Source organism: Lynx rufus, unplaced genomic scaffold (assembly GCF_022079265.1).
Source record: "Lynx rufus isolate CCGP_SWC_20201006 ecotype Redwood Valley unplaced genomic scaffold, mLynRuf1.p SCAF_19, whole genome shotgun sequence".
Taxonomy (NCBI): Eukaryota; Metazoa; Chordata; class Mammalia; order Carnivora; family Felidae; genus Lynx; species Lynx rufus.
In genome coordinates this window covers 23,364,733-23,383,231 of record NW_025814833.1, presented here as the reverse complement: position 1 = coordinate 23,383,231, position 18,499 = coordinate 23,364,733, and the positions used below count along the sequence as shown (strand labels likewise).

General features: G+C 38.6%; 1 protein-coding gene across 6 annotated transcripts in view; it reads right to left on the bottom strand.

Annotated features, from left to right (window-relative positions):
• Positions 1-18,499, bottom strand: part of OCRL (OCRL inositol polyphosphate-5-phosphatase) — a 70,086-nt gene that overhangs the window by 43,396 nt on the left and 8,191 nt on the right. For all 6 annotated transcript variants that reach the window (XM_047081930.1, XM_047081928.1, XM_047081926.1 and 3 more), the window contains 10 exons: positions 18,230-18,268; positions 9,650-9,760; positions 9,131-9,220; positions 8,299-8,419; positions 8,050-8,211; positions 6,689-6,790; positions 5,587-5,701; positions 3,995-4,111; positions 3,703-3,890; positions 927-1,038 (listed from right to left, as the gene is read on the bottom strand). In XM_047081930.1, coding sequence (XP_046937886.1) covers positions 927-1,038; positions 3,703-3,890; positions 3,995-4,111; positions 5,587-5,701; positions 6,689-6,790; positions 8,050-8,211; positions 8,299-8,387 — 885 coding nt within the window. In that variant the 5' untranslated portion in view covers positions 8,388-8,419; positions 9,131-9,220; positions 9,650-9,760; positions 18,230-18,268. The remainder of the gene's footprint in view (positions 1-926; positions 1,039-3,702; positions 3,891-3,994; positions 4,112-5,586; positions 5,702-6,688; positions 6,791-8,049; positions 8,212-8,298; positions 8,420-9,130; positions 9,221-9,649; positions 9,761-18,229; positions 18,269-18,499) is intronic.

The following is an 18,499-nucleotide window of genomic DNA, read 5'->3' as shown; positions in this document are numbered from 1 at the left end:
ATTACATAAGACTCAGAATTTATTCCAACTGTACCCCCTTTGGAAACATGACAGAGGAAGAAATGCAAAGAAATTAGCCAGTCAACCTCAATATGAAGAAAGAGCCCAAAAAGACTCACTATATATATAAAAAAAAAACATTCTACTGCATAACTCCTACATTTTTACTATGTCTAAAGGTCAAAAAGGCTTTCATAAGGATTTAAAGACATTAAAATCAAGTCGAAACATTTTCTTCCCTCTGTAAGAAGTGTTCACTTTTAGCAACCAGTATCCATAAGCTGAAGTAAAAATTCAAGTCATGTGCCAGGTTCCAAGGCAAATTTACAGAAAACTAGGTTCCTGAATACCAAGTTTTATATAAATGTTACCAAATCAATGCTTTTCCCACAGGTTTTAACATCTATAAGCCAGCCAGGCCCAACTTCTCAATCAGTTCCCATTAGACCACAGTCTGTGCTATTTATCCCAAACTTCTGTTCTTTCCAATCCCCTCACAGGGCCTCCCTCTTTTACTTCTATGCTGTTTCTAAGACTGCCAAGTAATCATAGAGCAACTTTCCCTGTCCCATCTGCCAAACCGCATCAACATAGCTGAAGGCCCACTTCCTCCAGGAAGTGGTCTCCAATTAACCCCACCCATTATCCAACTTATTTTATATAAATCTCTAAAATCTCTTCTTGATAAAGACAATGAACAAATGTTATATTTACTTTTTATCTCCCCTTCTCCTATGCAAGCGCTCAATAAAAGCACTACAAACCTGTGTGCATTCACTGCATCGCTAGTCACACTGTTTTCCCAAGACAATGAGACCTTTCCATCTATTCCTAGAGTAAGACACACCTCCCACACATATATCTCATAAACCGAACAATTTTATCTGCCATCTAGGAACATACCCATAAAACGAAAATTTACTTACCTGGTCAAACTTCAAGAGTCTCTGAAGGTCATTCTTGTTTATAAGACTCTTCACTTCATTGGCATCAGGCATGCAAAGCCTATAGTTCAAATCTCCCAACCAGATGACAACACTGAAGATCAAGAAATACAGGAACAGAAGTAGCAAGAATTACCATAACAAGTCAATCAGAGAAGAATGGAAAGAAGAAAACTAGTAGATTGTTGATAAGGATTCATTTATCACTACCTGACACAAGGAGTTTAAGTTGTAACTTATCCTCTGGGGGCAAGTACTACCAACACCTGAGAAGGACTAGGGATTACCAAATAGGTGGGAAGATAGGCACTCCATACATGAAGAACAAAGAGAGGGAAATACAGTATATGTGTGGAATTCAGAAGCTAAGGAGTTAACTGCCTAAAAGAAGCATGTAGTTTATTTGCTGGACTAGCTCCAAAATTTTGTCTGGCTTCCTGCCCCTCTTCCAGGGGAAGAGAATCTGAACATTTTCTGCCTCTCTGAGCCCTGACATTCTGCAGACTCTTAACTAAGGTCCGCGTGGTCTGACCAGCTATGCACCATAGCCAATTTGCCTACTCCTGCCCCAGATGAACAGTCCAAGTCTCAGGCAGGAAGGAGACTGGCTTGCCACAGGCCCCTAGATGAGCTGAGAGTCCCCCCACAGGGAAGACCCAGAAATTACCACACTAAAAAGGATTCTCCTGTGAGCTATCTCAAGTCCTGAATGGGTCTCTTTGCCAATCTTAAATGCAACATGAAATGTCTGGAATCCTGAGGAAATAAATTTAAGGCATTTCAGGACAACCTCATGACCATTAATGTCAAGGCCTTGACTTTACCACCATGAAGCAGAATTCTATAGGATCCTCGGGGCACCTGGGTGGCTCAGTCAGCTGAGCGTCCGACTTCAGCTCAGGTCATGATCTCGCGGTTTGTGAGTTCGAGCCCCGCGTCGGGCTCTGTGCTGAACGCTCAGAGCCTGGAGCCTGCTTCGGATTCTGTGTCTTCCTCTCTCTCTGCCCCTCTCCTGCTCACGCTCTGTCTCTCCCTCTCTCTCAAAAATAAATAAACATATGGGGCGCCTGGGTGGCTCAGTTGGTTGAGCTTCTGACGTCGGCTCAGGTCATGATCTCACAGTTCGTGAGTTCGAGCCCCGCATCGGGCTCTGTGCTGACAGCTCAGAGCCTGGAGCCTGCTTCCAATTCTGTGTCCCTCTCTCTCTCCGCCCCACCCCTGCTTGTGCTCTGTCTCTCTCTGTCTTTCAAAAATGAATAAACATAAAAATTAAAAAAAAAAACATAAAAAAATTAAAAAAAAAGAATTCTATAGGATCCTAATTATTGAGACATTATGGAATTAGGCCAATATCACTACTCTTCCCTACTATTTTCACAAATACCCTACTCTGTGCTGATCCTAATATGTTAAATTATCTTTTGTTTTCCTAATTCCCATCTCAAATCACTTATTCCAAATCACACCACCCTCTCAGAATTTCAATTACCAATATTAATTTCTTGAAGACTAATCATTTTGTACTACCCAGTCCATCCCTCAACTGATTTCTGCTTGTATTCTTATTAAGTCCCATTCTTCACAAACTTTTCTCATATTATCCTGTTGATCCATTGTTGTCTACATCTCCAGTGCCCCAATTCTTAATGATTCACAGCCATTAAAAAAAAAATATAGATATAATACAATATATATATAATGCATAAATTAATATAATATAATACATATACACACTGGCTTGGAATGAGACCCACAATAGGACAATACAGTCCTCTATAATGAGTGTGCATGTGTTTGTATATAGAGAAAGGTCTAGAACAGCACTATTCAAAGGAAATAAGATGCATGTCAGAGATGTAATTTTAAATTTTTTAGTAGCTGCATTTAAAAATGAAAAGAAACAAGTGAATATAACTTTAACAATATATTTCATTTAACTCAATATATCCAAATTATCATTTTGACATGTAATCAATATTGAAAAATGGAGATATTTTACATTTTTCTAAGTCTCTTAAAATCCAGTGTATAGTTTATGCTTACAATACATCTCAATTTGGACTAGCTACTTTTAAGTGTCCAATAGCCACCTATGGCTACTAGCTATCACATTGGACAGCACAGTTCCAGGATACACACCAAACTATTAACAACACTTTCCTTTGATGATAGAAACTGGCTAGGGGACAGCAAAATGATTTCTACTTTTATCTTTTATTACATTCATAATAAACATTTCTATTTTATAATAAAAAACAATAAAGGGGTGCCTGGTGACTCAGTCAGTTAAGCACCTGACTCATGATTTCCATTCAGGTCATGAGTTCACGGTTTGTGGGTTCAAACTCCACATCAGGCTCCACACTGGCAGTGCAGAGTCTGTTTGAGACTATGTCTCTGTCTCTTTCTCTTTCTCTCTCTCTCTTGCTCTCTGCCCCTCCCCCACCCATGCTCACTCACTCTCTCAAAATAAACTTAAAAAATCTTTTTAAATAATAAAAACTGACTCCAATTGACACACCCCTCCAGCATTACTTACATGCCCACTAATAGAACCTCTGATAGCATATCTGATTTCTCTGTCTCAGTGAATCTCCTCAGTGAATCTGCCTCAGTGAATTCCTCAAAAACCCGCTCTTCTTTGCAACTCCAATCCCTAAACAGTATTCATTCACTCTTCACAGTTCCATAGTTTCCTACCAGTTTAATCTCATTTCAGCCCCACTATTCAAAGGACAAAGGAGATTTAACCACTCACTCATGTTTCATGATGTTCAGCTGTGGGAGTGTCTGATTTGGGACCACAAAACTCATTCGTGCACAGATGTCCTTATAATCTTGGTTCCTTCTCTCAAAGTCCTCCACATGGGCAGCCAGGTGAGAATTGACAATGCAAAAGGTAGTGTTGTGAAATACAAATCTCACAGCTACCCCACCTTTGTTTCCCTGTTAGCAAGAGTAATTATTCACAATTAGTACGAAGACAGAACTGGCAGGTGAATTTCACATGGACATAAATAATAATCAAGCTCATTTCCAAAGTAACTCACCATTTTCCCCATGATTCCAGTTCCAACTGTTTCTGTAGCAACATCACGGATATATTGCCACTGGTCCTTTCTGGCAAATATGAGGAGCATCATCCCAACAAGGCGGACTAGCTGAACCTACGAGTTCCAGGGAGTTAGAAAAAGGTTCATGTTAATACACTCTTTGCCACACATCTAATCCCACAACTAATTTTCCACCAAGAAGATATTAATGATGTTCAAATCTGAATCCAAACCCTCTAATTTCCCAGTGGACCCCATACAAAGGAAACAAAATTTCTCTGGGGAAACTCTAATCCAGCTCTGACCAGTTGGAGATAAAAATCTTTGGGGACATCAAGCATACTCAGCTCTAGGATACATTATTTTAATCAAATCTATGTATGTATGTATGTATGTATGTATGTATGTATGAATGTATGTATGTATGTATGTATGTATGTATGTATGTATCTATCTATCTACCTACCTATGTATCTATTTTAATCACTTTTAAACTTACCAGGAGTAGTTAGCACTAAAAAATCAAATCTAAAACCCCTATCCCAGCTTATTCCTTTTGCCTCTCCTTCCTAGTTTCTGATTTCCAATTTCTTAAGAAATTAAAATTTCTAAAATAGCAATCTTTTTTTAAGTATGTAAACTAGAGCTAGAAATATGTCTGAAATATGTGTTAGTCAGGGATCTATGTGAGAGGAATAACACCTTCAGTATTTTTATTACCTATATCAACTGTTGGAAGGAGTGGATGAAAAATATTCAGAGGACTCCTTTTAAAGGGGTTACTATGGTAACCATGTAATTAAAATAACTCTTCTGGTAGCCTCTACCACATGCCTTCCAAAGACCAAGAAATTAGCCCACCTTGCTAAAGTCAACTCTACTTTTGATTTACAAGGTTTAGAACTCATTTAAATTCCACAATACTTCTTCCTGATTCCACAGCATACCCTATGCACCCACATGCTTCAAACTGCTTTTCTGTAAAGTATCTGGTTCTGACCAGGTCAGTGAACAATTTTGATCTTAAACTCTTACTGTTGCTCTGTAAGTAATTATCATAAGCTAATTATCATTCTGAGAATAAAATTCTTTTTTTTCTCCTAAAAGCTACCTAAGCAATGAAAATATAGGGTCAGAAAGCTTAGGAAAAAAATTATTTTTAGAAAATAGGTGTATTCACTCTTATGTGGATCCTGAGAAACTTAACAGGAACCCATGGGGGAGGGGAAGGAAAAAAAAAAAAAGAGGTTAGAGTGGGAGAGAGCCAAAGCATAAGAGACTGTTAAAAACTGAGAACAAACTGAGGGTTGATGGGGGGTGGGAGGGAGGGGAGGGTGGGTGATGGGTATTGAGGAGGGCACGTTTTGGGATGAGCACTGGGTGTTGTATGGAAACCAATTTGTCAATAAATTTCATATATATATATAAAAAAAAAAAGAAAATAGGTGTAAAGGACTATTCTGCCCTATTGCAGTATTACACACAGAGAAGAATTCAATTAAGCCATTCTTTTGGAACAAGTCATAGATAACAGAATAACTTCTAGTGAGTTCTATTTAGTTGTATACTAATAATGAAATGCAGCTTACTTTCTTATACTTGGCTTTGGAATGCAAACCCCTCTCTACAGCCATGGACCACTCTTGTTCCTTCACAGATTCAAAGTAGAAAAAGGCTTCTGTGCTCAAATCCAGCTCTTGGAATCTGAAAAAAACACGAAGACATGAGATCTATACATATCCCATAATTATCTCTGACTACCTCCCATCCCATTTTCTGAGATATTAGGTGGAAAGGGAATGGGGAAAGAGAGAAACTTTATAGAACTGGTCCACTGACCCAGGTGATCAGTAAGGACAAGCAACTTTGTTTTCAAGAGACTCTTTATAAGTATATGCACAGGTTATGCAAAACATAAACAAACAAACAAAAACCTCCACAAGGGATAACAGTGGAGCTTTGCTTATATATCCTAGGAATAGTCACTGTTGGAAATGACCTCAAGTCTCAGTTGCTCTTAAGAATATAGTTTTAGGGGCACCTGGGTGGCTCAGTTGGTTGAGCGTCTGACTTTGGCTCAGGTCATGATCTCACAGCTCATGGGTTTGAGCCCCACATCGGGCTCTGTGCTGACAGCTCAGAGCCTGGAGTCTGCTTCGGATTCTGTGTCTCCCTCTCTCTCTGCCCCTAACCCACTCGCATTCTGTCTGTCTCTCTCAAAAATAAAATAAACACTAAAAAATATATATATATATATATAGTTTTATTTGGGGGCACCTGGGTGGCTCAGTCGGTTAAGCACTCGACTTTGGCTCAGGTCATGATCTCACGGTTTGTGGGTTCGAGCCCCATGTCGGGCTCCGTGCTGACAGCTCAGAGCCTGGAGCCTGCTTCAGATTCTGTGTCTTCCTGTCTTTCTGCCCCTCCCCTGCTTGTGCTCTCTCTCTCTAAAATAAATAAAGATTCAAAAAAAAGGAATATAGTTTTATTTGCATTTTGAGATGACTAGATGTTTCCTTTCACCATTTCAGGTATCATTCCTTTCTTATCTCACAAATTTGACCCACAAGATAATTCTCACATATAGTCTATAGTAGGTTTTTACCAAATCGTTAGAAAAAGGAGGGCAAAATGTCATGTAAACTAATACCAAACATATAGCCAAAAGGAAATTCCAGATGTGTTCTTTACCCAATGCAGTAGATATCAGGAGGATTCGAATCACAGTTCAGCCAAGGTTCCAGCTCACTATCTGGAGACTGGCCATTCACGTTCCACGTTCCAACAAAAAATCTAATACATAATATGAAAAATTACTTGAAAACAAAGGTCAAGTATGAAGCAATGAAAGTTCTCTCATCACTCTTTATACAAGGGTATATTCACAATAAGCCAACATAATTTCTCAAAATGTTTTGCTATACACATATAAGAAAAACCTCTTGCATGTAGAACACAAAGGCAGTAGGCTCATTCTGTAAATTTTATATTAGGTGAATCCACAAAAGGAAACCAAGTCTCTATTTAAAAAACATAAAGTTAATTGCTCTACCACATTTCCTTTCAATTAAACTCCATCCAAACTTATACTTGAAGGGAGAGCTTGTAGATGGGGAAAAAAGGTATCTTCATGCTGTAAATACGTCTGATGTGGATAACTATTCCATAAGGAGCTATAGTTGAATCCAAAAACTCACTTTCCAAAGGATTACAAGGACATCTGTGTAGGAAATTCTGTTGAGGCAGATATAGTACTAAGGGGGAAAGCAGAAGGAAAAACTCATAACTGTCTTAACTGTTTACATACAAAAATAAGCATCATGGGGAATATGAGGAACTATAGATTTTGGCGTAGGGATACAGTTATAATTGAATTATAACAAATGAGGCTTAATGGGATAGCAGATGGGACTGGAATCTTGGACTATTAAGGGCACGTGCCGTTCACAAACAACAAAGAAAAGTGTTGCTGCTTTGCACGTTGGGATATACACCACGCCACATCAGATACCACTCATGCTAGGTACAGAGAAGAAGATATTGACAAGCAAAGGTGAAATGAAAAATATGATACAGAGAAAAGAAGAAAGAATCCAAGACAGACCTCTCAATCAAGAGGACTGGGTGAAATGTTCTTTAGTTAACTTACCAAAGTAAGCAAGTTAAACTAGTGGTAATGGGAGACTTTAATCTTCTAATATTGGTGAGAAAAAACTCAGCAGTCCAGAAAGATAAACACATTTGCTTAGGGAATGTGCTAAGGGATAATTCTCCAGTACATGTGAGTTTGATTTGGTTCTGAGTAGACAGAACCATTAGTAGACATGGTATCATTAGTAGTTAGAAAATCCAAGGGAAACTGTAGCATTTGCTACAGTTTTGTATATATATATGTTTGTATATGTATGTCATTGACTAATATAGAGATAGGGGCTTGAACTGGCTGACCATTCCTTTTTATTATGCTTTGATTCTTAAGCTAATTAAACTAATACCTTAAGTAACAAAAGGACATTTTATGCCATACCTCAGTAAGTAGAAGAGAGACTAACCTGAAATTCTGAATATTGACATATTCTTTCTCTCGCTTTGCCAGGATATGTTTGATGAGACCTTCTCGCTGCCCAGACTGGGTATTTGGTACAAAGAGCTTCCGCATGGTGTTGGTCACTTTGGGCTGTTCCTTATTAGGAGCTTCTTTGTCACGTGGAAGCCTAGCAAATAAATGAGAAATTCAAAAGTGAAACTGCCTAAAATATAAAAGTTCCTAAATGAGAAATACGTTATGACATAGGACTTACATTCTATTCACAGAAGGGGGTGGAGGTGGGGGTTCCCGATGAATCCCTGTAGGATGATTTTGTGAATTAATTTTCTTGTCCAAATTCATAGATGAAAAATTATCCTCAAATCCAAGAAGCCCTGAAGTACACAGAATCCAGAATCAAAGGGGGAAAATAAAGATAACATCCAAATTATCCAGGATAGACAGAGCTTTTTGCCTTCATCACAGTGGTTTTGATTTGATCACTATTTGCTCAATGGCATTACCAAACAGAAAGGTATCACAAGGAGAGTGATAAGTTAGACTGGGGGAAGAAACACATCTGTCCCTGAAGGACTTGACATATTAACTAGAACAACAGCAAGTTACATTAATTTGGTACCTAAATAATAACAGCTAACATTTATTGAAGACTTAGCATAATGCCTGGTTGATAGTAAGGGATTATATTATTATCTCTTTTAATCATCACAAAGACCCCATATGGCCAGTAGTGTTAAAAATCTTCCCATGTTACAGAAAAAGAAATGGAAACTCAGCATTGTTGAGTAACTTGACCAAGGTCATATGTAACTAGCAAGTCGTAGAATTGGAATTTAAACCCAAGCAGTTTGGCCCTGGAGCACGCCGATCTTTACCACACTGCTAAGCTGGCTCCTGAGGAGCTAACATGCCACAGAAAAGATCAGGAATGAACATCAGTCAGTGGGCATGAACTCAATAAAACCACTCCATAGGAGAAGGTGTCTGAGATTGACATTAATCCACACTATCTTATCTGTCCAGATAAAATCTATTGACTCTGCAAATGATCATAGCAACCAAGCAAAAGAGAATCTTTTCAGTACCTGAAAAAGCAGAAGGTTTGTCCTTAGTGTCTAATTTCTGGTACCAGCTAGATGAGTCCTTTGGCTCTGGAACAAGAAGCTGTGACTGAGCTAGAGAGATAAGAGTCATGGTCAGAAACAGGGGAGCCCTTCACTGAGTGAATTTTACCATAACCAAAAGCCATTCATTCAGCACTCCTCAAATGCAGGGACCAGAAGCATTCTTGCATGTAAAGGAAGAGACTAAGAGAATGAGGGCAGCTCTGGGATGATCTGGGAACAGAAGGAGGATTACTGTCTTCAGTAACCTGTCCATGCTGTGACACTGAAGATTCTGGAAAATGGCTCAGTGTCCTTCCTTATAGCTGAATATACCTGTTCCCTAGCCTAACCCTGGTTCATTCCTGAAGGAAGAAAAATCAGCTATGAAGACTCAAGGGGTGAGGTACTTTGCTAACGGCTGCTTGCCTCTACATCAGCATGCCAGAATGTCACTGCCATTCAAACAAGTAGAAAGAAAACTGCTGAGTCTTGAGTTACCTTCCTGAGCAGCAAGGACCTCTGAGAGGAACTTCAAACAATGTTCCTCATCAGGGATTTCAAAGCGGCGCTCCCTGGTCCAGTCTCCCTGAATCCGAATTTTGCAGCCACCTAAAAAGAAGTGAAATCCATACACATACAGCTATGGAATATGTGCTTTCTTGGGGTCAGATTCTCAGCTTATTAGTTTAACAAGAGAAGGTCCAGATCACACATATTCTAAGACTTATAATGTAGGAAGCATATCTACAGGATCAGGGGATTTGTTGTGGTGGGGGTGCAATACAGACAGGGAAATCTAAGGGGCCGATGAACTGTGTCAATGAGCAGCCCAGTACAGTGATATTGAAATCATAGTCTCCATTGTCAACGTAGGGACCAAATTCTAACAAAAGATCAATTCCCCAACCACCTTCCTCCCATCTTCCAGCCGTAGATTCCTACCATTTCAAATACAGATCATATAGTAAGAGTATCTAAAGCATAAAGGGAATAAAGAAAATAAGATGGTTTGCTCCTAGGTACATATTGTACCTAGACAATTGAATTTACAAACTAATTAAAAAAGAAAAGAGTAGTGGAATTGGTTTGAATTATTCCGGAAAGAAGCATCTAGATCTCATTACCTCAAGTAAACAATGCATATCTTGAATAAACATATGAAAGCAATATAATGACCTATGACTAGGAGTGGCCTGGTTCAAGCACAGCCAACTGGAAAACAGTATAATTAATAGTAAAGTTATCTAGGACTTTAGTTTCTTATGTATCTAACATACTGTCTCCCTTTTTCTGATGCCCTAGTTCTCATCCATATCAATGGTCTGGATATGGTGATCCAGGAAACCTATGTACTTGTTTATATTCTTATTTAACTGACTTACTACATATATTGCTTTCTCATGCTCCTGGAAACTATAAGCTCCTTGAGAGCAAGAAGTGGGCTACACATACAAGTTATCCAACACAACACTTCCGAGGAGCTCCTAGACTGTCTGGGACGGAGGGGCTTCTCAGGACTCAGGACTTTCAAACCGAACACTGGGAAAGTCTCAGGCAAACCAGGATGGTTGGTTCCTTTACTGGTGACAATGAATGTCAGACTCCACAGACAGAAGGCATTTAATAAATGACTATTGAACCTCTTTCATACTTGTAAATGACAAAGAGATGAGAAAATGAAATGAAAATCCTAGTTTCTTATGTTGGAAATCCACTTGTGAACCTCTGACTCTTTTTCCTTTGTATTTCTGTAAGTTTCTATCTTCACAGATTTAGTGATTAGAAGAAAAGAGGTAAAAATACTGAGAAAGGAGGCACCCAAGCAGACCACAGATAAGAAAATTACTGAGGGTGTTAATGTAAGGAGAAGAAGAAAATGAAGGGCATGAATAAAGGCTGTCAGTTATCGCAGCCTTGAAGATACAGGGAAAACCTCCTTCAGGGCACAAGTAGTCCTCCCTTTCTCAGATAATTTATATTAAAAGTAGAAAAGAAATTAAAAGATCAGTCTCTATCTGATAAAACTTAAACAATAATACATTTTCTCTCTCTCCCACAATCCTTGAAAGATATATTTTAGCAAACAGAAAAAATACACTGACTCATTTAACAGAAAATTCCAGAAATTGCTTACAAAATAACATTGGATGTTCTCTCACCATGTTGTATGGGAAAGAGGACAAATTATCCCATGACCCAACCTTCTACTACTCTTCCTTCCAAAACCCCCGGCCTCTTTGTGACCAGCAGGCACTCCTATATCCTCAAACTTCTCCTCTGAACATTCCCTATGTCTCTCAGTAACTCTCAACAAAATGCATTAGAATTACCAGAAGCATTTTTAGAAAACAGACATTTGCATCCCATCCCAGGCCAATAAAGCAGAATGTCAGGGGGTGAAGCCCAGGCACTGGTAGTTTTTAAAATACTCCCCAAGTGATTCATGTGCATCCAGATTGAAAACCAAAGAGTCATCTGCAAAGTGGCTTATCCCTGGATGTTGTTTATGGTCTCTCACACCCTATGGAATTTAAGACTGGTGTCCTTTTTTGTCCTAACACCAACTCTAGACCATTCCCTCTTCTCCTCCCTCAGGACAAATCCTTTCTCCTTCGAGGTTCACCCACTGGGCTATACCAGCTTCTTCCCTTCCCTCCCCCATGAGATCATGTGCCATCCTTCCCAAAACTTCTGAATCCAGGGGCGCCTGGGTGGCGCAGTCGGTTAAGCGTCCGACTTCAGCCAGGTCACGATCTCGCGGTCCGTGAGTTCGAGCCCCGCGTCGGGCTCTGGGCTGATGGCTCAGAGCCTGGAGCCTGTTTCCGATTCTGTGTCTCCCTCTCTCTCTGCCCCTCCCCCGTTCATGCTCTGTCTCTCTCTGTCCCAAAAATAAATAAAAAAAAAACATTGAAAAAAAAAAATTAAAAAAAAAAAAAAAAAAACTTCTGAATCCAGGATTCAATACCTGACTCATATGACTTCCTCTCCACTCAAACTCTTGGCTTAAATTTGAGTCCCTTCCAAATTAACACAGAAAACACAGTAAACATCTTCAACTTCCTCATGCAATGACCTTGACCCACCATCTCAGCCACCTACTCCCTCAGTCCCTATGGGGACTCCCTCAGTTATACCCTGAAATTTTTCATCATAGAAACACTATCACCTCATAAATCTCTAATTAAAATACCCAACTCTGACCTGCTATTTCCAGCTTACTTGCTCAAATGGGAAACTCCAGCCTTCTACTTAGTGTCCATTCACACACTCCTACATTCACTTCCCATTTTATCAAACAGATGTCATCATTAAACTCTGTTGCAGGGGCACCTGGGTGGCTCAGTCGGTTAAGCGTCTGACTTCAGCTCAGGTCACGATCTCGCGGTCCGTGAGTTCGAGCCCCGCGTCGGGCTCTGGGCTGATGGCTCAGAGCCTGGAGCCTGCTTCCAATTCTGTGTCTCCCTCTCTCTCTGCCCCTCCCCCGTTCATGCTCTGTCTCTCTCTGTCTCAAAAATAAACATTAAAAAAAAACAACTCTGTTGCAAAAGCTCAGAACTGCCTTACCACTCTGTTCTTCCACAGCACCTACCTGATTAACTTTCAACCCTCAGAAATCCAACTAACTGCCTTACTCCAGAGGGAGTAAACACACACACACACATACACACACACACAATTATTACAAATTGATTGCTAACTTCAATCTGGCCCTCTATGATAGGAAGTAATGTTAAGTTTCAATAGTCAACTAGTCTCCCACTACTATCTGGAAAAACTATTTCACACCTCCTCATTTATCTGTGGATCCCCCTCTTCTCAAACCCTCTCATTCCAAGCTGATTGCTTCACCTCATGCTTCAGAGGAAATGGAAGGCACCACATGGAAAGCTACCTGTATTTGTACCCATCTTTTCCTTTCCCTTCTGATATAAGAGGAGCGCTCCTATCAAAGACCACCTTCTCTTTGAATTATAACCCCTCTAGTTCTCTCAGGAATTTTACACTCACAATCATTCCCTAGACACCTCCCACCAATATCTTTCATCTCCCCCTTTCACAGGCTCCTTCCCATTAGCATTAAATTAAATTGCGCCTGGTGACTCAGTCTGTTAAGTACCTGATTCTTGGTTTCGGCTCAGGTCATGATCTCACAGTTTCGTGAGTCTGAGCTCCACATCAGGCTCTGTGCCAACACTGCGGAGCCTGCTTGGGATTCTCTCTCTCCCTTTCTCTCTGCCCCTCCCCAACTCGTGCTGTCTCTCTCAAGATAAAATAAATGAACTTTAAAAAATTAAAAGAAACAAATTGTGTTCTAAATTCTTCCCATTTGAAAAACAATAACCTTCCTGGACCCTGTATTTCCATCCAACTCCAGTCCATCTCTACATTCCCCTCCACAGTAAAGCTTTATTAAAAACACACAGTCACTACTTACCTCCCATTTCTCTCTTTAATCCATTCCAATATGACTTTGGCTCCCACCACCCCTCTGAAATAGCTTTGTTAAGGTCACCAAGAACCTCCAAATTGCTAAATCCAATGGATCCTCTTCAGTCATCTTATCAGACCTATCAGTAGAAATCAATAGTTGACCACTCCTTGAATATTCTTTTCCAAAGGATTCTATGATACCATCCTCATCTAGTTTGCCTCTGTCTTTGATCACTAATTTTTTAGTGCCCTTTGAGGTATCTCCTCCTCTATCTAACCTTTAAAAAAGAATTCCTTAGCGTTCAGTCCTAAACCTTTTTCTCACTCTGTATCAGCATTGTCCAATATGGTAACCAATAATCACATGTGGCTACTGAGTACTTGAAATGTGACTACTTTGAGGAACTGAACTTCTAATTTTATTTCTAATTAATTTAAATAGGCACATGTAGCTAGAAACTAACGTATCTGATAGCACAGCTCTATTTTCAATCATATCATCTCTCAGGGTTTCAAATACATCTATGTGCTAGTGGCCCAGACCTTTCTTTTGAGCTTCAGATGCATACATTCAACTGTCAATTTATAATCTACACTCAAATGTCTCAAAGAAATTTCAAACTAAATATAGCTAAAACTGAACTCATGACCCCCTCAAAGGAAAACTCATTCCTCCCACAATGTTCTTATTTTGGCAAATGGTACCATCATCCACATTCATGCTAGTAACCTAAGATTCATCTCTGACACTTCTCTAACTTACCCCCATGCCCAAACCAACCTCTGCTGATTTAACCTCTGAAAACATTTATCAAATCCGTCTGCTTTTCTCCATTTATACTGCCACCATACTCATAGTCTCTAGCTTAAACTCTGGAAACAGATTCCTAACTGATTTCCATGCAAATGATTGACACCCTGGGATAAAATCCTTCATATTCTTCCCATTTTTTTTTAAATATAAAAATCCAGATTCCTCACCATGACTTACAAGATACTACTGGATCTGGCCTTACCCCATCCTAACTTGATGCCTAAGCCTTGTTCCAACCACCCTGGCCTTCTTTTATTTCAAAGGTGTCAAGCTACTTACCCAATTTGAGACCTTTACACATGTGGTTCCTTCTACTTGGCATACTTTTCTCTCCCCCATTTTTACCCGTCTTACTTAGCCCCTCTGGTCTCAATTTAAATGGTACTTATTAAATAGGCCTTCCCTGACCATGCCACCTAATTTAGTCAGCCCTTTTATAAACTCTTTGTATTTCTCCTTGATAGCATTGATCAAAACTGCAATTATGTAAGTATCTATACCTTATCAGTTTAAAGTCTGTTTCCTGCACTATTAAATGAAGTACCATGACTATACTGCTTTCTGATATATCCTTAGACCAGCACAGTGCCTGACACATAAAAGGTATTCATATTTTTATACGATGGATTATAGGTATCTGTGTGACACTAGTACCAAACAGCACAGAAGCAAGAACAAAAGCAGGAGCAGCAATCTTAGCTATGTTGTTCTCTACTGATTCTGCAGCACTTAGAACAGTGCTTGGCAAACAGAAGGCACTCAACAAATATTTGCTGAATAATGAATAAGGGAAGATTTATTATTAGGAAATTAATATAATACAGTCCATCGATGGGACAAATAAGGAATAACAATATTCCTTTACACTACAAATAGTGTAAAGACATCTGATAAAATTCAATATACATTCATGATCTTAAAAACCACACAAACTTGAAATGGAGTTTCTTAATATGGTTTTTTAAAAAAACCCTATCAAATCCACAGGCAATAATGTCCTCAACAATGAAGCACCACCTGAGGCTTTCTTACTGAAAATAGGAGCCAAACAAGGATTATCATCATTATTTAATACTGGTCTTAAAATTCTCATTGGTATAATGAGACACAAAGCAAAACTAATAGTTGTAGCTACTAAAAAGGAAACAAAATTATTATTTGTAGATGACCACGGCCGTCTATCAAAACCAAAAAACAAAATAAACAGAACCCCCCAAATTTAAAATATATTTCTATAAAGTGGCTAGATAAAAAATAAATATCTAAAACTCAGTAACTTCTCTATATAATAGAAATAAGCAATTAGAAAAAGATTCCACTGACAACAGCACTCAAACAAATAAAATGTACCATAAAATCCTTAACCTACAAATGTATGATATATATGAAGAAAACACAAAACGTTACTGAGAAATATAAAGAGGACCTGAAGAAGTAGAATGATAGACCATGTTCCTTGACAGTGTCTTAATTTTGTAAAGGAGTTAATTCAATAAAATTTGGCACCTACCTATGGTGAAATATTAGTCTTTAAACATCATGTTTTTAAATAATTTTAAATGACATGGAAAAAAGTTACAATATAATATTAAATGAAAATGCAGGATAAAAGCTACATATAAAGATTCCAATTGTATTGGGGCATCTGGGTGGCTCAGTCGGTTGGGTGTCCGACTTTGGCTCAGGTCATTATCTCAGTCTGTGGGTTCAAGCCCTACGTCGGGCTCTGTGCTGACAGCTAAGAGCCTGGAGCCTGCTTCGGATTCTGTGTCTCCCTTCCTCTCTGTACCTCCCCCGCTCATGCTCTGTCTCTCTCTCTCTCAAAAATAAATAAACATTAAAAAAATTTTGTTTAAAGATTCCAATCATACAAAAGTAGAAATAGAAAACTGGAAGGAGATACAATATTAACTACAGTGCTGATCTCTAGGTTGCAGAAGCATAATTTTAATTTGGTACTTTAAACTTTTCTAAATTCTTCAAATTGTTTATAATGAAGATATGTCTATTTCCTCTACAATGAGAAAAAAATTATTTTAAAATGTTTAATACCAACATGCAGATAATGGGAAAACACATACTTATGTTAAAATCAGGACTACAAACAAACCCAGGGCCTCCCTCAAGCAACATACTGTGTGCTTTAAAGGTTTATGTATGAAGCCCAAGGATCATGATAAAATCTTATTTCACTGCAAATATTACTAAATGGGCAGACGTAACAAAGGATTTTATTCAAGTGGTTACTGAACTATTACCTTGCTGTGATCTAGTAACTGGAACTCTGGACAGAACAACACATGGCTAATTTCTATGTAGGCAAGGCCAAAACAACTAATGCCATAAATGTTTATGAGAGAAAAAGCACAGCTCAGTTTAACTTTTTCAGCCTTAGATCAAATATCTATTTCTACAGCAAGAACAGGACACTTCAACATCTTATTTCAGCAGCAATGCCAGTCACTGCTGAAATGCCTTTGCTCAAATTTTGCTTTTTTAGTGTTGTTTCTACCTTCTCCTTTCTAAGCACAGTAAGACAGAGATAGTAAGTTATTTGCTCTCTTGGATACCTGCAAGAAGTCAGCAGCTGGGTTTATTTAGCCTTTCAGAATCAACCGTTAAGACTTCTAAAATCCATGACCAATGAAAAGAATAATAAAACCCAAACCAGAAAAAGCCTATCTAAACTGTTCAATACAAATTAATGGTGGCAAGTACAGAGACTGTTTCTAAACAAAGTTATGTATAACCCATAGCCCCAAGGTAAGGGCTAAGCCCCACTATCCAAGGACTCAACAAGGAGATAAGGCAACCACTTTGATTTACATTTATGTGATCACAAACTCTTTTCCATAGCAACCACAGACTAGTCAAGGTAGCATTCAAGTGCCCATTTTCTCCTCCCCATAACACAGTACAATTAGATGATAAACAGAGAACAGCTTGCACAGAAAGTCAAGATGATTTGCTTCAAACAGATAAAAATGAGAGAACTGAAACAGTGAGAAGGAAGATCATGTTCTTCCTGATAAAGGGATGCCCTGAGGGGATGGAGGTTAAATAAAAGACCAAAATTATTTTAAGGAAAAAAGGGTAGCTTGGGAAAAGCAAGGTATCTGGTACGAGAGTGACTCTATAGCCTCCCAAAATGATAAAATGAATAAAGGAAAAAATTATGATTTAATATGCAAAACTAAAAAGTCAGAAAATTTTTAAAAATATAATAGCAGTTAAAATAAAAACAAAACCACTCATAAACCTTATGTGCTTTAAACATTTTCTGGCTCTTTCTGGAATTTTTAATTCCACAGTAATGATTTAACTGATGGCAAAAATACTGATGGCTCAAAAAAGTTCAGCATTAGACAAGCAGATCATATATTCAACTTTTTAAAGATTCTTGCCAGCCACCTGCTTTTTCTTATGCTTAGCCTAAATGTTTTTGGGAGGACAATGCTAATTCACATGGCTGCCTTAAGAAAATGAAGAATAGAGGCGCCTGGGTGGCTCAGTCAGTTAAGCTTCCAACTCTTGATTTCGGCTCAGGTCAAGATGTCACACTTTGTGAGATCGAGCCCCTCGGTGGGCTCTGTGCTGACACAGCAGAGCCTGCTTGGGATATTCTCTCTCTCTTTCTCTCTCTGCCCCTCCCCCACTCAGGCTCATGTGTGCCCCCCCCAAATAAATAAATAAACATTAAAAAAAACAGAAAATGAAGAATACAGAATAAGACAGTAAAATAAAAATGTGCCAAAAAAGGTGTCTTAAATATAGTGGGTATTCAATTAAATATTTGTTGAACAAAAATCAACTCCACTCAGAAAGATACTCACTGTTTGAAGCTATATCAATCAAAAGAGTTTCTTCTGCTTCTGAGGGAAAAGAAGAAAGAACAACATTAGGGAAGGGAAAACCATTCATTACAACTAAAAGAAGTACATGCCTAAGTAAATAACTGCTTCTCTCAATCACCACTCCTAGGTCTTACAATACATTTTACAAATCCTTTGTTTTTTTGTTTAGCATTTTTAAAAATGGATTTTGGTAGCACTAGGTTCTAAAGATTATGGCAATTCAACTAAAAGAAAACTAAACAAATAACT